General features: G+C 41.0%; 1 protein-coding gene across 2 annotated transcripts in view; it reads left to right on the top strand.

The window, feature by feature from the left end:
• fnbp1l (formin binding protein 1-like) overlaps positions 1-18,114 on the top strand; it is a 58,073-nt gene that overhangs the window by 31,422 nt on the left and 8,537 nt on the right. For both annotated transcript variants that reach the window (XM_085386060.1, XM_085386059.1), the window contains exons 2-9: positions 3,861-3,976; positions 5,219-5,269; positions 10,400-10,547; positions 13,228-13,290; positions 14,328-14,432; positions 14,706-14,834; positions 15,444-15,590; positions 15,714-15,941. In XM_085386060.1, coding sequence (XP_085242186.1) covers positions 3,861-3,976; positions 5,219-5,269; positions 10,400-10,547; positions 13,228-13,290; positions 14,328-14,432; positions 14,706-14,834; positions 15,444-15,590; positions 15,714-15,941 — 987 coding nt within the window. The remainder of the gene's footprint in view (positions 1-3,860; positions 3,977-5,218; positions 5,270-10,399; positions 10,548-13,227; positions 13,291-14,327; positions 14,433-14,705; positions 14,835-15,443; positions 15,591-15,713; positions 15,942-18,114) is intronic.

Below are 18,114 nucleotides of genomic sequence, written 5' to 3'. Positions count from 1 at the left end.
TCGATACTGAGGAAAATACTTGCTACTCAATACCATTTTCGATACTGCAGGGAAAAGTTTGACCCCGTCCTGGAACAACAGCATTAGTGATAAAGAAGTCATTTCCTGAAAAAAGTTAAGTTGTGAATTTCCAGCAAATTTTTCCAAATACAAGTTAGAATGAACAAAATAAGCATTTAAGATTCAATTTTAGTGGTTGTATTTGTTTAACAAAAAAATAAAAAATAAAATTCTGATAATTAATTACAGGTCATAATGGGTAAAATGTATTAAAGAGCAAAGAGTATAACAAGTAACACACATAACACATCTCAGTAATTCATTGTAGAATATCATCATTGAAAAGTTCACAATGAATTTTGGATCGAGTTGGGCTAAAATACACTGTGTATACGCTGCGAAACACTGAACCACTCACTGCTTGCATTTTAAATCTGACCACATGGCTGTCTACATCAAAATGAGAAAGACGTTTTAATAAATTATTGTAAAAAAACAAAAACCCAACCTCTCATCCACTGTCTCCACTACTCAGTCTGCAGACCTGCACGTCCTCAGCTGCAAAATGATGATCACTGGTGCAGACTGACTCTAATTAATTGTGTAGGCAGTCTGTCTCCATCTACAAATTGGACGGCAGTTATTTGCAAACCTTCACCAATCTGTCTGAGAGTGATTGCAGTCAGACTGCAGCTGTTTGGAGACTGGTTGCCTCCTGGATGTCTCCTCTGTGAGGGAAGAGAACCTGGGACAAACTCCGGAGAAATGAGATCTCTCAGCTGGCTTTGGAACCCTTGGTGTTCCCCTGAACTAGTTGGAAGAGGTTGCTGGGGATGCCTGAGTTTCTCTTCTTAGACTGCAGTCTAACTCTGATAACGGCTGACTGGCTTAACACGGGACTGGATACACAGGTTAAAAAAACTATTGCTGGTCTTGTTACTTAGTACTTACCGTAGTTATGAGGAATACTAGATGTCCAAAAACTGATATTTGACTCCCTGCAGAGAAAGTGTGAGTGGTGCAGGTGCCTTTACTGAGACCAAGCCACATTGCAAATCCCAGATTTAGGCTGCAACTCTTCAGCCAGCGTTATTTTCATCCCAGAGAAGACCGGGAAGATGCTGTCATTTCCCCAGTGAGGCAGCCTGTGCTCAGCTTGCCACAAACTACAGGATGAGCTCATACTCGTATTACTTATTCATAGGCACCGTCACAGAGGCTGACGCAACCACAGCCAGACATGCTGCTAAAACGAGCCAGACAGGCTGGCAAGAAACAGGGCCGGTACGCATTAACCAGATGCAGCCAGACAGACAGGATGCAGAAAATATTGATCCAAAAGCTCCACCAAAACATGCAGATTGCCGTTCTTTGATTTTTGTTTTTTCACCCTGCTGCTCGGCTTCTTGTTTTGTCTTTGGCTGCTCGGTTTTGGGTGAAATCTTTATGCTTGAATAAGAAAATGTGCCCTTTTGCAGTTTATTTCTCACTTAGAGGAAACTGCCAGCACGCTCCATAGAGACCAATGGGAACTCTGTGTTTCATCCTGCTGCTTGTGTGAACATGCTGGGGTCGCTTTGTTTATCTCACTGGTTGTAATTAGTGAGCATATTCTTTGACTGATGGCTGCTTTTGGACTGCAGCCCCCCCTCTTGTTTGCAGTTTTTGTCTTGAACCAGACAGAATTTCTTCCACACTTCACAGTGGAAACACGATGTTACAAGCTTTAGTGAAGCACTTATTATGGACCTCAGTGGACAGTGGGGAGGAAAACGTGGCAGAATAGTAGAGTGATACATTGAATTCAAGTATAGCAGGAGGGAAAAATGCCTGTCATTTTTAGTAACATGCAGTTTTTTCCACATTGGTTAGAGAAATATGATTTAGAGAAGCTGTTTCTGTGTGTGAACTGAGGTTATAATAATAATTATTATTATAATAATTGCTTTTTGAAATTGCCAGAGAGGGGCATTGCCAAATTTAGGATGGCAGGCTGGTGTGTGGGGTGAACAGTAGATCCCTGTTGGTGGAAATCCGATTCCAGGATGATGTGAAGGGAAGGAGGACGTCCTAGAGTGCTGTGTAGGGATCTGTTGGTGAGGAGGGGGATTTTGTAGGAGATACAGAACTTAACCAGGAGCCAGTGAAGATGCATAAGGGTGGGGGTGATGTGCTGCCAAGGCTTAGGGTGGGTGAGAACTCTGGCAGTTAACTTCTGAACATATTGCTAATGATTTTAAGACCATACTTGGCATTTAAGTATGGGTATCAGTTGCTGCTGACACTGCTGTTCTATGTACACAGCAAGGTAAATTGCAGTATTGTTTCGGCTTCCTTTTGTTCTCTTTGTGTTTGAAGAAAGTAATAACTGGACAAGCAAGGGTTGGCTGTTTCATGTTTGCCTCTGTGACCTTCTTTTTCTCCAGTTCAAGCTTCATGTTGACACACACACACTCACACACCCACATGCAGCCTAAAGCACACAGAGCAGTAGCTCATGTGGCTCACTTGATGGGTATTTTGATGTCAGTGTCCACAGTAGTTGACATATTTCCACCTTTTTGGTTTGATTTTGTCTTAATGGAGAGCTTTCAGTACTTTGAAAAAGTCATGGTGTTCATCTGAGTTGACAGAAGTGACAAGGATGTTCAGTATTTGAGTGAAAAAGGCAGAGTAAGATCCACTATAAAAGCAGTAACAGTGCAAGCTGGTTCCAGCTGAAGAATTGCTACAGCCATTAGCAAATCTACAGCCATTGTGGTGGCCTTACGCAAAACAATTAAGTGACCAGCAACCACCAATGTGGGCTATAGATAAGAGTGTTTGTCCTGGGCAGGGTCCAGGGTTGATTGTGTTTGATGAGGGTGATTGTGGAGCAGGATGCTTGATCGTTTACCGCCATGAGGCAGTGCACTGTGGATAGAAAAAGAATAATCTACAATGCAACAAAAAACAAAACAAAAAAAGCTAATATATTAAATTATAAAGTTTAAAATTGTTGCACCACCAGTTGACAGTGAAGTCTTGGTTTCCTTTTCAAAAAACACCTCAAGCAAAGCAACCAGAACCCAAACCCAATGAAGCTTCCATCAGTTTGAGAGGGATGGACTATAAAGAGCATTTCTGGGATGTAAATGTTCGCCCTGGCTGCTTTCTGTCTCCATTCTTTGCATGCGTATCCTCCGTCTGTGTAAGCACAAGCTGAACTGATCCCCTCTGGAGAGTCAGAAACCTTTGACTGCAGGAGCAGGACAATAACTGCAACTACTGCAGTGAACAGATGATTGGTAGCCCATGAAAAAGAATGATGCAGGACATATTTGACAGTTGTTGCATGCATCATGCTGATTCAACTCATCTGGACATGAAAATGCCTTGTTCACTCACAATAAATGTAAACAGTTGGCCCGAAAACCTTCAGCTGGATGGATTTCAATGAGAATGGATCGAATGTGGGCATGTGGCCACAGACACTGATTTCACTGGCCTTTGGGTTCCTCATCAAACCACCAATAATACTCAAGTCTGAAACAGTATGTCATATGTAATTTGTACGAATCAATCATTATTCCGTCCTCATGCTGATCTTAATTTTGCTGCTTCTGATGTCGAGTCTGCAGCTGATTTATTGTGATTTGTCCACATGTGGTGGTTTAAATCAGGGATGCATGAGATGTACACAGCTCACTAATACTTTTTAGAGCTGAGCCAGCAGAAGGAAATGTGTATCTCATTTGTATGTTCAGAGTCATTCCACATGGACTGCTGACTAATCTTTGAATTTGAACCCTTTGTTCACCGTGTCCTGAAAGTCCTTATTAAATGTGTCTTTTTCTGTCTTACTGTGTTTTTGTCTTTAGGACCAGTTCGAGAATCTGGACAAACACACTCAATGGGGGATTGACTTTCTTGAGCGCTATGCAAAGTTTGTCAAGGAGAGACTGGAGATAGAGCAAAACTATGCCAAGCAGCTACGGTACACACACACACACACACACACACACACACACACACACACACACACACACACACACACACACACATATATATTCAAAATGTCAAATACAGAAAGTTATATTGATATACTTTAAGACAAAAAAAAGCATAAAATTCAGCTTTATGAAACACAGATTAAGTGTGATGGTGTTGTCTTTTCCTTCATATACATACTGGGTAATCCTTTGATGCTGAAGATTCTATATTGAAGCTTTTTTTGTGCATTTGATCAGGCTAATGTAAATGCTGCCACTCCTGGGACTGAATCCCAAATGAATATTTATATCCTTTGGTATAATACAGCTGCGTGTGCACTGTTGGGTTCATTAAGAGCAGTAACACACCAACAGCAAAAAGCCTTTCTTCAAGACAAAAAATGCAATATACTGAGAGTAGTATAAAAGTTTTATTCTAGTAATGTATGGAAGATGAAGAAGGTCAGAGATGAAGCGCTGCTTGTTTTGTTTTTTTGCTTTTTTTTGCCATAGTTACATGTAGCACACTTAAAAAACAGTCTAAAGCAATGCACTGACAATAGGAATGAAGACATGAGATGAAATGATGTAAAACTAAAAGAAGGGTAAATATATGTATTTAACAGCAGCCTGTCTTTGTCTCCAGCATGCTCAAAGTCTGAGCTATAACAGCATCAGCACAGTGCCTCGTGTGTTTATTCACTGTGTCTGTTGATTCAACCTTTTTCAAAACTCACCGGGCACGGACCTAGTAACTCACATTTAAAAACCAGTAGAGTCCCACTGGCGGCGCATTTGGGATTTCAAAGGAGGGATATCTCTTGTGAATAGATGAAAAAAAAGACGCACACCGCTGAGGATTTGTGAAGAGTGATCAAAGGTCTGCATGAAACATGTTTCCAGGAAATCAGGCAGAAACTCCTTATTTTGTCACTGATAGCAAGACAACTCGCATGCATGCGTGTGTGCGTGCGCACACACACACACACATAGAGTTTGTTGCACACACACATTCCTCTGCACTCTAGCTAAATAATTAAATCACACTGTAACTGTAGTTTGTGCTAGCAGAGCCTGAGGGAATGGACAAGCAGAGACTTTGATGTTTAAATGTGTTATTCATCTCTAATAATAAACTATGATGCCTATTTTCTATATGTGTGTGTGTGTGTATACATGTGTGTGTCTCTCTACCACAGTTAAAATGTCTTACACAAGTCTGCTTCTCTGTGTCTTTTGTCTGTCAGGAACTTGGTGAAGAAATATTGTCCAAAGCGCTCCAAAGATGAGGAGCCGAGGTGAGTAACCTTAAGTGTCTGTGTTTCTGCTTTTGTTTACTTGTCGGATGTCTGCAGACGGTAAGAGCGGAAAAGGCCTGTGGGACACTTTATAAATACTGTTTGTCCGTTGGAAGGACCCAGACGCTGGCTTTGATGCCATGGCATATGTGTGCTAAAAAAATAAAAAATAAAAAAAATTACTAAAAATGTCAAAACTGTTCAGTCTTTGTTTTTCTGTTCTTTAATTGTAAGCAAAAGCCACAGCCGAATCACATGACTGATTTTTGATTTTCATTAAGTAGAAAAGGATAATACACCATTAAGCTGCGAGTTTGTGAAGGCTGATGTCTTACAAACAAAAGTCTGAGAATGTGGATTCTTTGTTTCTTTGTTTGAAGGTTTGGAGACACAGTTTCTTTAGAAAGTTGGCACACACTCATCATGGATGTAAATATTTTCGCTATCTTGGGTTTCAGTAAATTCTGTGAACTGCTTTTTTTTTCTTTTTTTTTTTAATGCTGGACTAGATGCATAACATGCAAATGACTCAGGAATTTATTATGTGTTTCCTAAAATATGTTTTAAGTTGAAATTTAATATACATAGCCAACAATATACTTGCACTGTCTTTCAGAGGTACTAAAAGTTTCAAAATGTGTTGACAAGGCACTCACAATTCCTGTGAGTGATCCTGACTGATCACAGCTGATAAGATAAGATAAGATAAGATAAGATAAGATAACCTTTATTAGTCCCACACGTGGGAAATTTGTTTTGTCACAGCAGGAAGTGGACAGTGCAAAAGTTATGAGGCAAAAATTAGAATACAATAAGAATAAATACAGTACACAACTGTACAGAATAGAATAAAATAAAATACTATATACAGTAGAATAAAATAAAATAAATATACAATAAGATAAAAATAGAATACAAATACAAATACTATATACAACTGAGTAAAAATACAACGATGACAGAAAGGATTATTGCACTTAGTATTATTGCATATGTATGGATGTGTGTGTTTGTTCAGTTAAAGTCTTTATTATGGAGTCTGACAGCAGTGGGGAGGAAAGACCTGCGAAATCTCTCCGTCCCACACCGTGGGTGCCGCAGTCTCCCACTGAAGGAGCTGCTCAGTGCTGTCACAGTCTGCTGCATGGGGTGGGAGATGTTGTCCATCAGGGATGACAGCTTAGCCGCCGTTCTCCTGTCACTCACCACCTCCACTGGGTCCAGAGGGCATCCTAGAACAGAGCTGGCCCTTCGGATCACCCTGTTCAGTCTCTTCCTGTCCCCAGCAGAGATGCTGCCGCCCCAGCAGACCACGCCATAAAAGATAGCAGAAGCCACAACAGAGTCATAGAAGGTCTTCAGGAGTGGGCCCTCCACTCCAAACGACCTGAGTCTCCGCAGCAGGTACAGCCTGCTCTGCCCTTTCCTGTAGAGGGCGTCTGAGTTATGAGTCCAGTCCAGTCTATTGTTCAGATGAACACCAAGGTACCTGTAGCTGTCCACAGCCTCAATGTCCATACCCTGGATGTTCAGTGGTTGCAGTGGAGAATGCTGCAGCTTCTTTTCTTATAGATTTTCTTTTCACAGCACTCGTCGTTCTGACCAAGAACAGTAAAAAAGTCCAGGGTGCTCAGTTCAGATCTGAAGAGGAGAACTGTAGATTCACACGCGTCTATAATGTTTCTTGGAGCCATTTCTAAGGCCCCAGTCACACAGACCTAGAGACCAGTTGGCAACTGCCTGGCAACCACTGGGCACTGTGGAAGAATGAGTATAATTTGACCAGTTGTGAGTGGCTGTTGATGGTTCCTGGCAGTTGTCGGGAAATCTCTTGTTAAAGCTCCAGTTATGCAGGCCAAGAGACTGGTCAGTGACTGCCTGGTAGCCACAGGACACTGGGGAACAATGTGCATTCCCTGAATGGTTGGTGAACGGTTGTGGAAGGTTGTTGGTGAAATTGGTCTTAGAGGTATATCATGCTGCAGTGAAAACCTCCTAGCAAGAGCAGATTGCCACAGCTGTCCGTAGTTTGTGTAGAAGAAACCAGCTTCTCTGTGACTCTCTAATTTCACCCAGCTTACAGCCTTCAGAAACGACACATTTTTCCCTTGGGACATGACGTGACCAGCGGGTTGCCAACTGGTTTCTGGGCCCATGTGCCTGAGAGCTCCAGAGTTTAATGTTTGCAGAACATCAGGTGAAAAGTACAAGTTGCTAGGGAGGATATCCATTTAGCTTAGGTCTGAAAGAGAGGCTGGCTGTCACCCTGAGATGAGTTGGTTCAGATGGTCAGAAGAAAAAAAAAAAATCCTCCAAGACATCAGTGAAACATCAATGTCACAGTCTGCTGTGAAGAAGCTTCACATCGCCATGGACTGATAGGCTGTTGTCCAAGAAAGATGCATGTTCTCTAGTACTGAGAGCTTCTGGAAATTAAATGGTCAGATGAGTCACACCTTTAGATGCAACTTTGTTTTGTAGGTTTAAAAGTGAGGAACGAGAGCACTGTACCCATGATAATGAAGAAGGTAGACTGCCTCAGCATAACCTCAAACTGCCATTTGAAGCTTGGACTCAGCTGGGCAGTGACCTCAGTCACACATTAAGGCTGCCTCTGAAATATATAAAACAACTAAAAGTCAGTTGCCAGGAAAACAACCATTTCAATTTAACTCCACTAATCCTTCCTAGAAGAACAACCAGAAATTGTGCCAGAAACTTGTTGACACCAGAAGCACCTGGTAAAGGTGCAGCTTCCTGAGAGTCACTTTGTTTTTTTTAAATCAGGTGCGCTGCATGTAAAGTATGTATACCCTGTATTTATTTCTGCAAAAATTAAAGCTGTGATTTAAATGATGTTTGCAGTGTAATCATTCAGCCTCAAAACAACAACAGTTCACAGAAATAATTGAAAGGCTAATATTAACAAAACATTCACCTCCATGATGAATGTATGTAAGCTTCTAACTGCAGCGGGATACCTTAAAATGAGTTCCACACCAGTTTGAGTGTCATTTATATGTAACTAAAGAATATGACACAAATAAAAAAAAACTAAATAAAGCAGTGCAGAATGTTTGGATGTAGTTTGTAGAGATGGACCGATCCGATATTACGTATCGGTATCGGTCCGATACTGACCTAAATTACTGGATCGGATATCGGAGAAAAATAAAAAATGTAATCCGATCCATTAAATATCACGAAAGCACCTCACAAAACTTGCAACACGCCGTAACTCACCTCAGAACGTTAGCACGTCGGAGCAGTATGCATCACGTGATAGAGCGGCTGTGGCATGCGGGACCTGTCGGTGGTCTGGATAGCATTTGGAGCTTCGCTAGCAACCCGGCATTTCATCTCCGACAAAGTTATCCCGAGAGAAGTAAAGCAAGTGTGTAAGTCCATCTCTGAATGTTTGTAAAGCATTCCTGCATTAATCTTAACAAACGATATATGGAGCGACTGCCTCTTCTTGCTGCTACTTCAATCATGAAACTGCTTAACGATCAGCTGATCGGCTTTTCTGTCGCGAGTCCGTGTCTCTAGTTTGCTTTTGGCCCACTTTGCACCAGAAAGAGGAAACCAGCGGCTGAACAACAGCAGCACGTTTAAGCTTGATCAGCTGTTGTTAGAATTTATTTATTATTACTTTCTACACCAGGATCTTTTTCTACGTAGCTGACGCTGGTAACTGTGCAGGGGTGCATCTAGCAAAGTTTAGCCAGGGGGGCCGATAGGGCATTAACAGGGAAAAGGGGGCACAAAGACATACTTTTCTTTCTTATTCTCATTTAAAATGTCTAGCTTTTAATAAATAATTATCTGACACCCAAAGTTTTAATTTGATGCAAAATAAATAGAAGTCCATTACTGTATATAGTAACTATTAAGTCTAATATATATACCCTAGTAAGCTATAGTACTTTTTCCTTTGGGAAGGTACCATCTGTGCAGTCTGCAATTTTGTTGAAGAAAGATGTTGAATCTATTTAATATTTCTTGAAAAATAATTGATTTCTGTGCATTTTTTTTCACACTGCATCAAATTAAGGTTGGTTACGTCGATTAAGCATCATGAGGTGGAGCGTGAGGGGTGGTTCCCTATTTTTTTATTTTTTTATTTTTGTTGTTGCTGGGAGTTGGAACCCTATTAGTTAGGCTGCTTAATATTTATGCTAAGTACTCTTTAAAATACCAGAATAGGGAGGATGGTGTAGGTTTAAGTTTATTAGATTGATCAGTATTGCTGAACTATGAAATATTTTTTTTTGCATACAGGTATAACAGAATAGCTTTAGTGTAGTTGTTGTTTTAAACTTGAGTATGAACTTATACAAAATGCAGCAAGATATTTAAAAAAAAAAACAGTTTTGTTGATTAAAAAACATTATATCGGATTCATATCGGTATCGGCAGATATCCAAATTTATGATATCGGTATCGGACATAAAAAAGTGGTATCGTGCCATCTCTAGTAGTTTGTTTGGAGCAGGGGTGTCAAACTTGAAGCCCAGGGATCAGAATCAGCCTAGCAAAGACTCCAGTCGGGCCCACTGGACAGCTATGGAAAATGTAAAGAAGAGCATAAATTTTGGAGTTGTAACTGCATTTTCATACATTTAGGCGATAAAGACCTTCCACATGGCCATTAATAATACACCAATGTAATTAAGTAATAGATTAAACAATGGAATGACTGAAAGGTTCCTGTATTTCACTATCTAAATATGTCCATTGAGCTACCAGATCCTTTCCTGTAATTTTACACATTTATTTCTTACAATTTAAGCCTAAAGAGCAGTGCTGGCCCATTTCTTTCATTTACTACTGCCGTATATTTTTTTGTTTTTCAAAACTGAGACATGCTGTTGCAGTTTCACTTCTTTTTCTTATATTAAGATATTTCAGGACTAAATGTGTAGATAAACTTCTTTACACTATAAAAAAACAAAGGGAGTTTCACTGATCCGGCCCACTTAAGATCAAAGGGAGATGCACCCATGATGTAAAATGAGTTTGATGTCCCTGGCTTAGAGTTTATGTTTTTGTGCATATGCGTGTAGTACACTAGAAGACACGGGACATGTTATGTCTTAATCACGTGTTAATTATGTGTCTCTCCTGCAGGTTCACGTCATGTCTGTCTTTCTACTCCATACTCAATGAGCTTAATGACTATGCCGGTCAGAGGGAGGTGGTGGCGGAGGAGATGGCTCACAGGGTTTATGGCGAGCTGATGAGGTACAGCCAGGACCTGAAAGCTGAGAGGAAGCATGTGAGTACATTAACATGTTCATACTTCACTGCTCCCGCTGCGTGCCACTGAACAAAAGCCAAACATGTGCTTTCTTTTCTGTCTGTTTTCAGCTCATTCGCTGTTAGATCACATTTGTCAAAGAAACTGTTGCTTCCCGTCATAAAACGGATGTTGCTGTTTGCCCTTAACATCCGCTGTGTTGCCTTCATATGAATTTGTGTTCTGCTTGGCTTTACTTAAGAGGATAAATATGTTGGATGTAATGTTAACCAGAGGTGGGACCAAGTCATTGTTTTGCAAGTCTCGAGTAAGTCTCAAGTCTTTATCCTCAAGTCTCAAGTCAAGTCTCAAGTAATGTCAGGCAAGTCAGAGTCGAGTCTCAAGTCACTGGTGTAAAAGTCCAAGTAAAGTCACAAGTCTGAAATTTTGAATTTCAAGTCCTTTCGAGTCTTTAAAAAAAAAACAACGAAAAAATAATGTTGCAGTTATGCTAAATGTAAATATTAGACCATGTAATTTTTAAATCTGTGTTTTTCCTCAACACATGACAAAATAGTGAACTTAGAAAATATACACAAATTGTGAAATTGCACCTCTTTAAAATGCAGCTCAATTAAACCTAGCTCCAAGAATAATTTTCACCGACGGTTCTAAGATAAGCTGCATGTTATTCTTGGATGCGGTTGTAGGACCGGCTTTAAAATCGCATGATAAAAATATCATACATATAAAAAAAAAAACTGCATCACCAACGTAGCCTGGAAAACATTTGCTAGTTAGATGAAGTCAGCTATCTCATTGTAGCATATTTATATGCATATTTATAATTATACGGTTCTTGGAGTGAGTGCATACACTCATGAAGTTTAGTAACTTACGGTCACTACAACAAGCCCAGGTACAGTTTACCGACGGATGGGTACAGGACCTTGAAATGCACCGTGTAGAAAGTAAAGACCATCGTACATATCATAAGTTTACCAGTCTCACAAATCGTCTTCATAAATACACATTCGTTAACCGTTTATTAATATAACCTTTGAGCTCAACAATAATTAATTAGTAGTGGAAATAATTTCTGGTACGCGTTACAGAAATGTAGCAGTGACAATAATACTGTATGCTGTAATCGTACTGGGCAATTGGTGATACAAAAAACCTGTTTTATCCTGTGAATAAAAGTATATGTTTTTGTCAATGTACCATAATAACAGAAGCGAAACGCAATATTGTGTCAGGACAATTCACTATTTATGCACAATAAACAAAGGAGCGACAATTTCTGTTCAGCGCCAGACTTGCTTGTAACCTATATCACCAATTATGTTATGAAAATGACGCATTAACTACAACAGCAGACTGACCTTTGTGGGAATGCTTGGAGCAGACTAACATGTGAGCTGGAGTGTTCTAGGACGTTATATTTGATCTTTGAATGGCTGCAATCCAGTCGCGTCTTTGTTACTTCGGAAACATGGCTCGAACAATTTCTCTTCAACGACGTAATCCGATAACAACCGATCTCTTTACCCGTCGGCTTCCCGTGGCTGTCATGCGACCGGCTATTGCAGTTAATAATACAACAGCTTCTTGACATTTTTGTGTTTCTTTTTATCGCTGTGTGACTGATTTCAATTGAAAGCCTGCGTGCGCTAGTAACTCTTGTCACGAGTTCCCAGAATCCTTTGCGGTTCTACCCGTGAATGACGTCACATTTTCAATCTCTATATAATATGCATGTTAAATTTTATATTTGGGGTGGAATATCAAGTCTTTTCAAGTAAACCGGTTCAAGTCCAATTCAAGTCCCAGGTCATTGGTGTAAAAGTCCAAGTCAAGTCACAAGTCTTACAACATTTTTTCAAGTCAAGTCTAAAGTCATAAAATTAATGACTCGAGTCTGACTCGAGTCCAAGTCATGTGACTCGAGTCCACACCTCTGATGTTAACCATCTGTCTTTTCCACCATCTGCTGATGGCAAAAAGTGAAAGGCTAAAAGCCATGTGTTTGGGGGAAAACAGCGCCCTCTGCTGGTTTTGTGCTCTATAGCAATCCAACACTCATTCTTGTAGGGACAGTAGTATCTTAGGATTACACCAACATGATAGTGGTTTTTGTTTGTATTTAGATGTTTAAAGACTACATATAGGTTTAGGATCAGGACGTTTTAATAGCAGGTGGGTGGGGCTGCAGCTAGAGAGACTTCGTGATATCCTTCGTAGCAGCTCAAGTCTTTCCCATCTATAATATAATCTTTGAACAGAGTAACTGTACATTTAGGATTGAAAAGCATGAAAGGTTGGCATAGATTCTAATGCTGGCAGAGAAGTGCTGTCCATTCTTTCGTTTATAATATATTATCACAAATATACTAATATCAGTGTGGCAACAATCCCAGCTGAACAGCCACTGCAGTATTAGTCTTATAAACTTTTAAGTGCATCACATAGTTCTCAATATGCATGTCAACAGATTCATTTCCATGACAATCGCACAAACTAAGGCGTCTGGTACAGCTGAGGACATTTACTGCTTTAGTAACTGAACTGAACTCTTCCTTCAAGTAATTGTTGTTATATATGTGACTGTGACACAGAGTCCAGTAATTTTGTATTTGTGCACATATTTATATGTATTTTCTGCTTCTGTGTAAATGTGTCTCGTTGTGTGTGTTTGTGTGTGTGCATAAATGAGCAGCATCTACAGGAGGGCAGAAAGGCCCAGCAGCATTTGGATCACTGCTGGAAACAGATGGACAATGTAAGTGAGGCGAGAAGGAGGAGGTTTGAGTAGAAAAATGTACTGTTTAGTGTAAATATCATCTGCTCAGGACAGCCGGCTTTATTCATCTCATACTTGTTTGCATGAGGAATGTAAGATATGTTAACAAAGGTAACAGAAGGACAAATAGGATCCACTTTATCCCCCACTTTCACACGTTACATTATTTATACAAGAATGAAATATGCAATTTCAGGGTACTTGCATTTGATTTTAGCATTTCACTATCTGTGCTAATTTATATATATAAACACATATATATGTATGTATGTATATGTAATATTGTAATATTAAAGCACATGTTTCTGAGTGTGAAAAGACAGCTGGGTTCCTTTCTTCTTCCTGGCAAACTTCCCAGTCTGCAGGGACTGAAGACAGGGGCCAAGACCAGGAAACACACTGAAAAAACACACATACACAGAGACCTCGGTGCAGACCAACCCCTCCCACAGCAAGGCAAGGCCCATGTGCCGCATTTGGCCCCTGACAGGCTTGCTTTTTGGCTCTTTACGGGCTCAAGAGAGAGAAAGAAGGAGCGAGAGACTGCATTTGTTCATCTGAGATCATTCACTTGCGTGAGCTGAGTTATTTTACACCAGTGCTCATTACAAGACCTCTCTGTAATCACAACAACTCCAAAATAAACGTAAATAAAAAAGTTAATAATTCTTATCTTTTCACATTTCCTGGCCCGAGGCCCATTAGTTGAGTTCAGTGCTGCACAACCATTCGAGTGTTTCAGTGTGTGGGCTGCGTGACTTTAATGGTGACTACCTGGTGACTGAACTGTAATGTCTCAGCTATTCGCTGCGTTTCCTTCACTGGTAATGTAACCCAGATGGCTTGGCAGGAAATAAACTATCCTCCTCTCTGATTCATCTCCCTCTCATTCACATATTTTTTTATTTTTACTTTTTTTTTTATTGAGACATGAAATGGAGAGGCTGCGAAAATGTTATATAATCTTTTGATTACTCAATTTATTTAAAATTGTGCGTTTATTTTCTCCCTTTCAGAGTAAAAAGAAATTTGAAAGAGAGTGCAAAGAAGCAGAGAAGTCCCAGATCACCTACGAGCGGCTAGATAATGACATCAACGCCACCAAATCAGAGGTGGAGAAGGTAGGAAGCCCCCACCTGTAATAACACCGTTATGTGCCTTAAACTGTAAGATGCTGTGGTAGCAGTCTCCTCGGCTTGTTTGCACTGTGGGATCTATGCAATGACGTGACTTTTCCCTCCTTTTGAAAATTGGAAAACACAGTATTTGAATTTGTTATGGCTTCAGAATTAGTCGTAGCACCGTGATGCATGTGATTTATAATGTGGACAGACTGGAGGTTGGTGGGACATCAGTGACTGTTGATGTTGTGTTGGTGTGTATGATCTGTTCAGGCCAAAGCCCAGTTCTACATGCGCACTCACGCGGCTGATGAGAGCAAGAACGAGTACGCCGCTCAGCTCCAGAGCTTCAATGCAGAGCAGTGGAAACATTTCCACAGTGCCATACCACAGATCTTTAAGGTAACTCAGACATGTTGAACTGTAGCTCTGGCTCTCTCTCTACAGCACACCTTCCTCCCCTCACACAGAACCTGTCACAACACATAGTCCCTCCTCCATGAACCTGGAGGTTTCTTCCTGTTAAAAGGGAGATTTTCCATCCCACTGTCGCCAAGTGCGTGCTCATGGAGGAAGGGGGTGGGTTGGGTTGGGTGTTGGGGGGTCATTTGATTTTATTGAGGGGTCTTTACCTTACAATATAAAGGACCTTGAAGAGGTTGTTGTTGTTATTTGGCTCAATATAAATAAAACTGAAACGATTTGAAGGGAATTGTACCTTCAAGTCCACGTTGTTATTTACGGACACAATCTCACTGATTCTTTTTCATTGTTTTTCAATGACTTTGTATAAAGGTTTCCATTTCAGTGAAAGCATAGTGCTCTGTGTTAGTGACCCATTAAATGTTTAACACATGGCTTTAACTGATCTTCTAACCAGGTATCAGTGTTTGTCATTAAAAGGATCTGCTTGCAGGGGTTTGCACGTGTGTCTGTGTGTGTGTGTCTATGTGTGTGTAGTACTTGGCTACTTCCTAGTGTTGATTCCATTTCCTGTGCTCTGTGTAACAGAATCTGCAGAACATGGATGAACGTCGGACGGTAAAGCTTGGAGAGACATATCGAAGCTTTGCTGAGGCAGAGCGGAGAGTTATTCCCATCATCTCCAAATGTCTAGAGGGAATGGTTTCAGCTGCCAAGGCTGTAGACGAGCGAAGGGTAAGTGTAGGAAGAAAGGAAAAAGAGCGGTTATTGCTAGCATCTTCAGAAATCTGTCTGTCTAGACGTGGGGTTGGTGTTTGGATAAAGATAGGAAAACTTATTTTCCTCCTCACTTCCCAGGATTCAGCAATAGTTGTGGAGTCATTCAAATCTGGCTTTGAACCTCCTGCTGACTTCCCCTTCGAGGACTTCAGTCAGAATTTGAGCAGAACGGGCTCAGATGGTACCATCAGCAACACGCCCAAAGGAGACAGAGAGCGAGACGGGGCACCGGGGCCACGATCTGATCCGAAACACCCCATGAGCAGAACCAAGAACAAGCTCTGGCTGTTTGGGAAGAAACCAAAGGTACAGGAAGTGATGAATGCTTCTTGTTGTTGAATAATTCACCCTTGTGGACCTGTTCATGTTAGTCTATCAAATGGTCTGTATTTGTATAGCGCTTTACACTATACACAGTCATCCACCCATTCACACACACATTCACACACTGGTGATGGCAAGCTACATTGTAGCCACAGCCACCCTGGGGTGCACTGACAGAGGCGAGGCTGCCGGACACTGGCGCCACCGGGCCCTCTGACCACCACCAGTAGGCAACGGGTGAAGTGTCTTGCCCAAGGACACAACGACCGAGACTGTCACAGCCGGGGCTCGAACCGGCAACCTTCCGATTACAAGACGAACGCCCAACTCTTGAGCCACGATCGCCCCTAATCAAAATATAGACCTAAAAAAATAATAGTGTCATAACGTAAAACATCCAGAAAAGATCTGAAAATTTCTGTTTGCAGGTGAATTTGCAGTTATTTACCCATAATCCTTAGATGTTTATCACTCAGTAGGATCTTTATAAGGGCTCTCCATAGTGACCTACATACTTACATTGCACTAGAGCGTGTTCTTTAACAGACTTCATACATACAGTCAGACAGCTTTATTAGGAGCTCATTTGATTTTAACCGTCCCTGCCCTTTTCCATCATACATTTTTCTCTTACAGAGTCATTTTTTTTGCATATTTTCAGATATTATTAATGTTATTCCCCCATATTTAATCACTTCCTCTGGATCAAGCTTGTATTCTCAGCTCGCGTTGAGCTGCAGCTTTTTTTTTTGTCACCTTTCCAATAACAACACCCTCAAATGCTTCCTCCAACACACTCCTTGGACCTTGCCCCTCTCCATAAAGACCGTATTGATCAATCATTAACTGCCTGCTGTTGGTTCATCTGAGCGTCATCATTTCTTTTTAAAGACTGTGTGGCTTAGATTTGACATCACTTCTTTTCAACAGAGAGCTCCCCCGATCCACGTTGACAGAAAAATGTTAAAGTGAAACTGATCTCAGTTTGGAATAAACAGTGTCCACGCCGGGCTCCAGCGATCATGTGAAGAAGCTGATTGAGATAGATTTTTCAGGAGATTTGATGAGTTGCATGTGGAGGTTTTTGGTAGATCTCTACAACAAAAATGTGCTGAGTTAGAGGATTCGACTGTGGATGGATTATGATGGCTGAACCACTAAAGGACTCGCATGCAGAGCTCGTACCAGCAGAGTGGGGAAAGCACCCTTTTCATCTGGATTGTTTGCATTCCCATCAGATAAACTGAATATGTATTTGTGTATGTGTCACTTTTTTTGAACAAATCAGCGTCATAAACTTACTTCCTGTTTTATTTTCAAAGTTTATTAGGTTTAAAGGGCTCGGCGAATTAAATGTAGAAGTTCCAGCGATCGTTAAAACCCAGAATTTCATCCTGATCTAAAACGACCTGCCGTCAGGAGAAACACTGCACCGTGAATCCAATAAGTCATCCTGACCTCTGGCTCTGTCCTCTCTTCCTGCCCCCATCCCAGTCCCCCGCCTGTTCCCCTCCTCCACCACCTTCCTCCTCTCGTCCCTGGTCCACCTCCCAGTTATTCCTTGCACGCCGGTTTAGTTCTGACCTCGTCAGCCACTACCTATCTGAGATAAAGACTACAGTTCCCAGAATCCCGCGAAATTTGCGGAGCCTGAGGAGAGGGGTGAGACAAACAGTAGTGCCTGTAGTGTGTTCGAGTGAGACAGGTTGATGTGTTTTTTGGTTTTCGATTCTTCTACAGGCTGTCTGCAGGCCCTCTGTGGACGATAACAATCTTGACTTACACAATGAGCACAAAAAGCACACTTTCAGTTTTGACCTGGATCGTTTAACTACTTTTGTCCTTGATTGATGAATACATCGAGCCCATACATTGTCATTTGACTTGAGAAACTTGCAGACACCCTAAAATATAATTTCTTCTTCTCATTTCTCCTTTTTTTCCTGTTTTCCCTTCCTCCCATATCCTCCACCCTCTGCTTTTCTTTTTATCTCTCGTTCTTTTTTCTCTTGGTGTGATTATTTTGCTTCCTTCATGTATAAGATGGAATTTTGCTCTAATCCCAAGACGGAGGATCCTTGGTGATTGACGGTGTGTCGGTGTGCGAGGGATTCAGAGGGTATTTTTGGCATTGTGGCTGCAGTGTTGTGTTTGT

The sequence above is a fragment of the Rhamphochromis longiceps genome, linkage group LG17 (assembly GCF_057381845.1).
Source record: "Rhamphochromis longiceps isolate RC_006_pf linkage group LG17, R_longiceps_female_GT1.1, whole genome shotgun sequence".
NCBI lineage: Eukaryota > Metazoa > Chordata > Actinopteri > Cichliformes > Cichlidae > Rhamphochromis > Rhamphochromis longiceps.
This window is presented reverse-complemented; position numbering and strand designations above follow the sequence as displayed.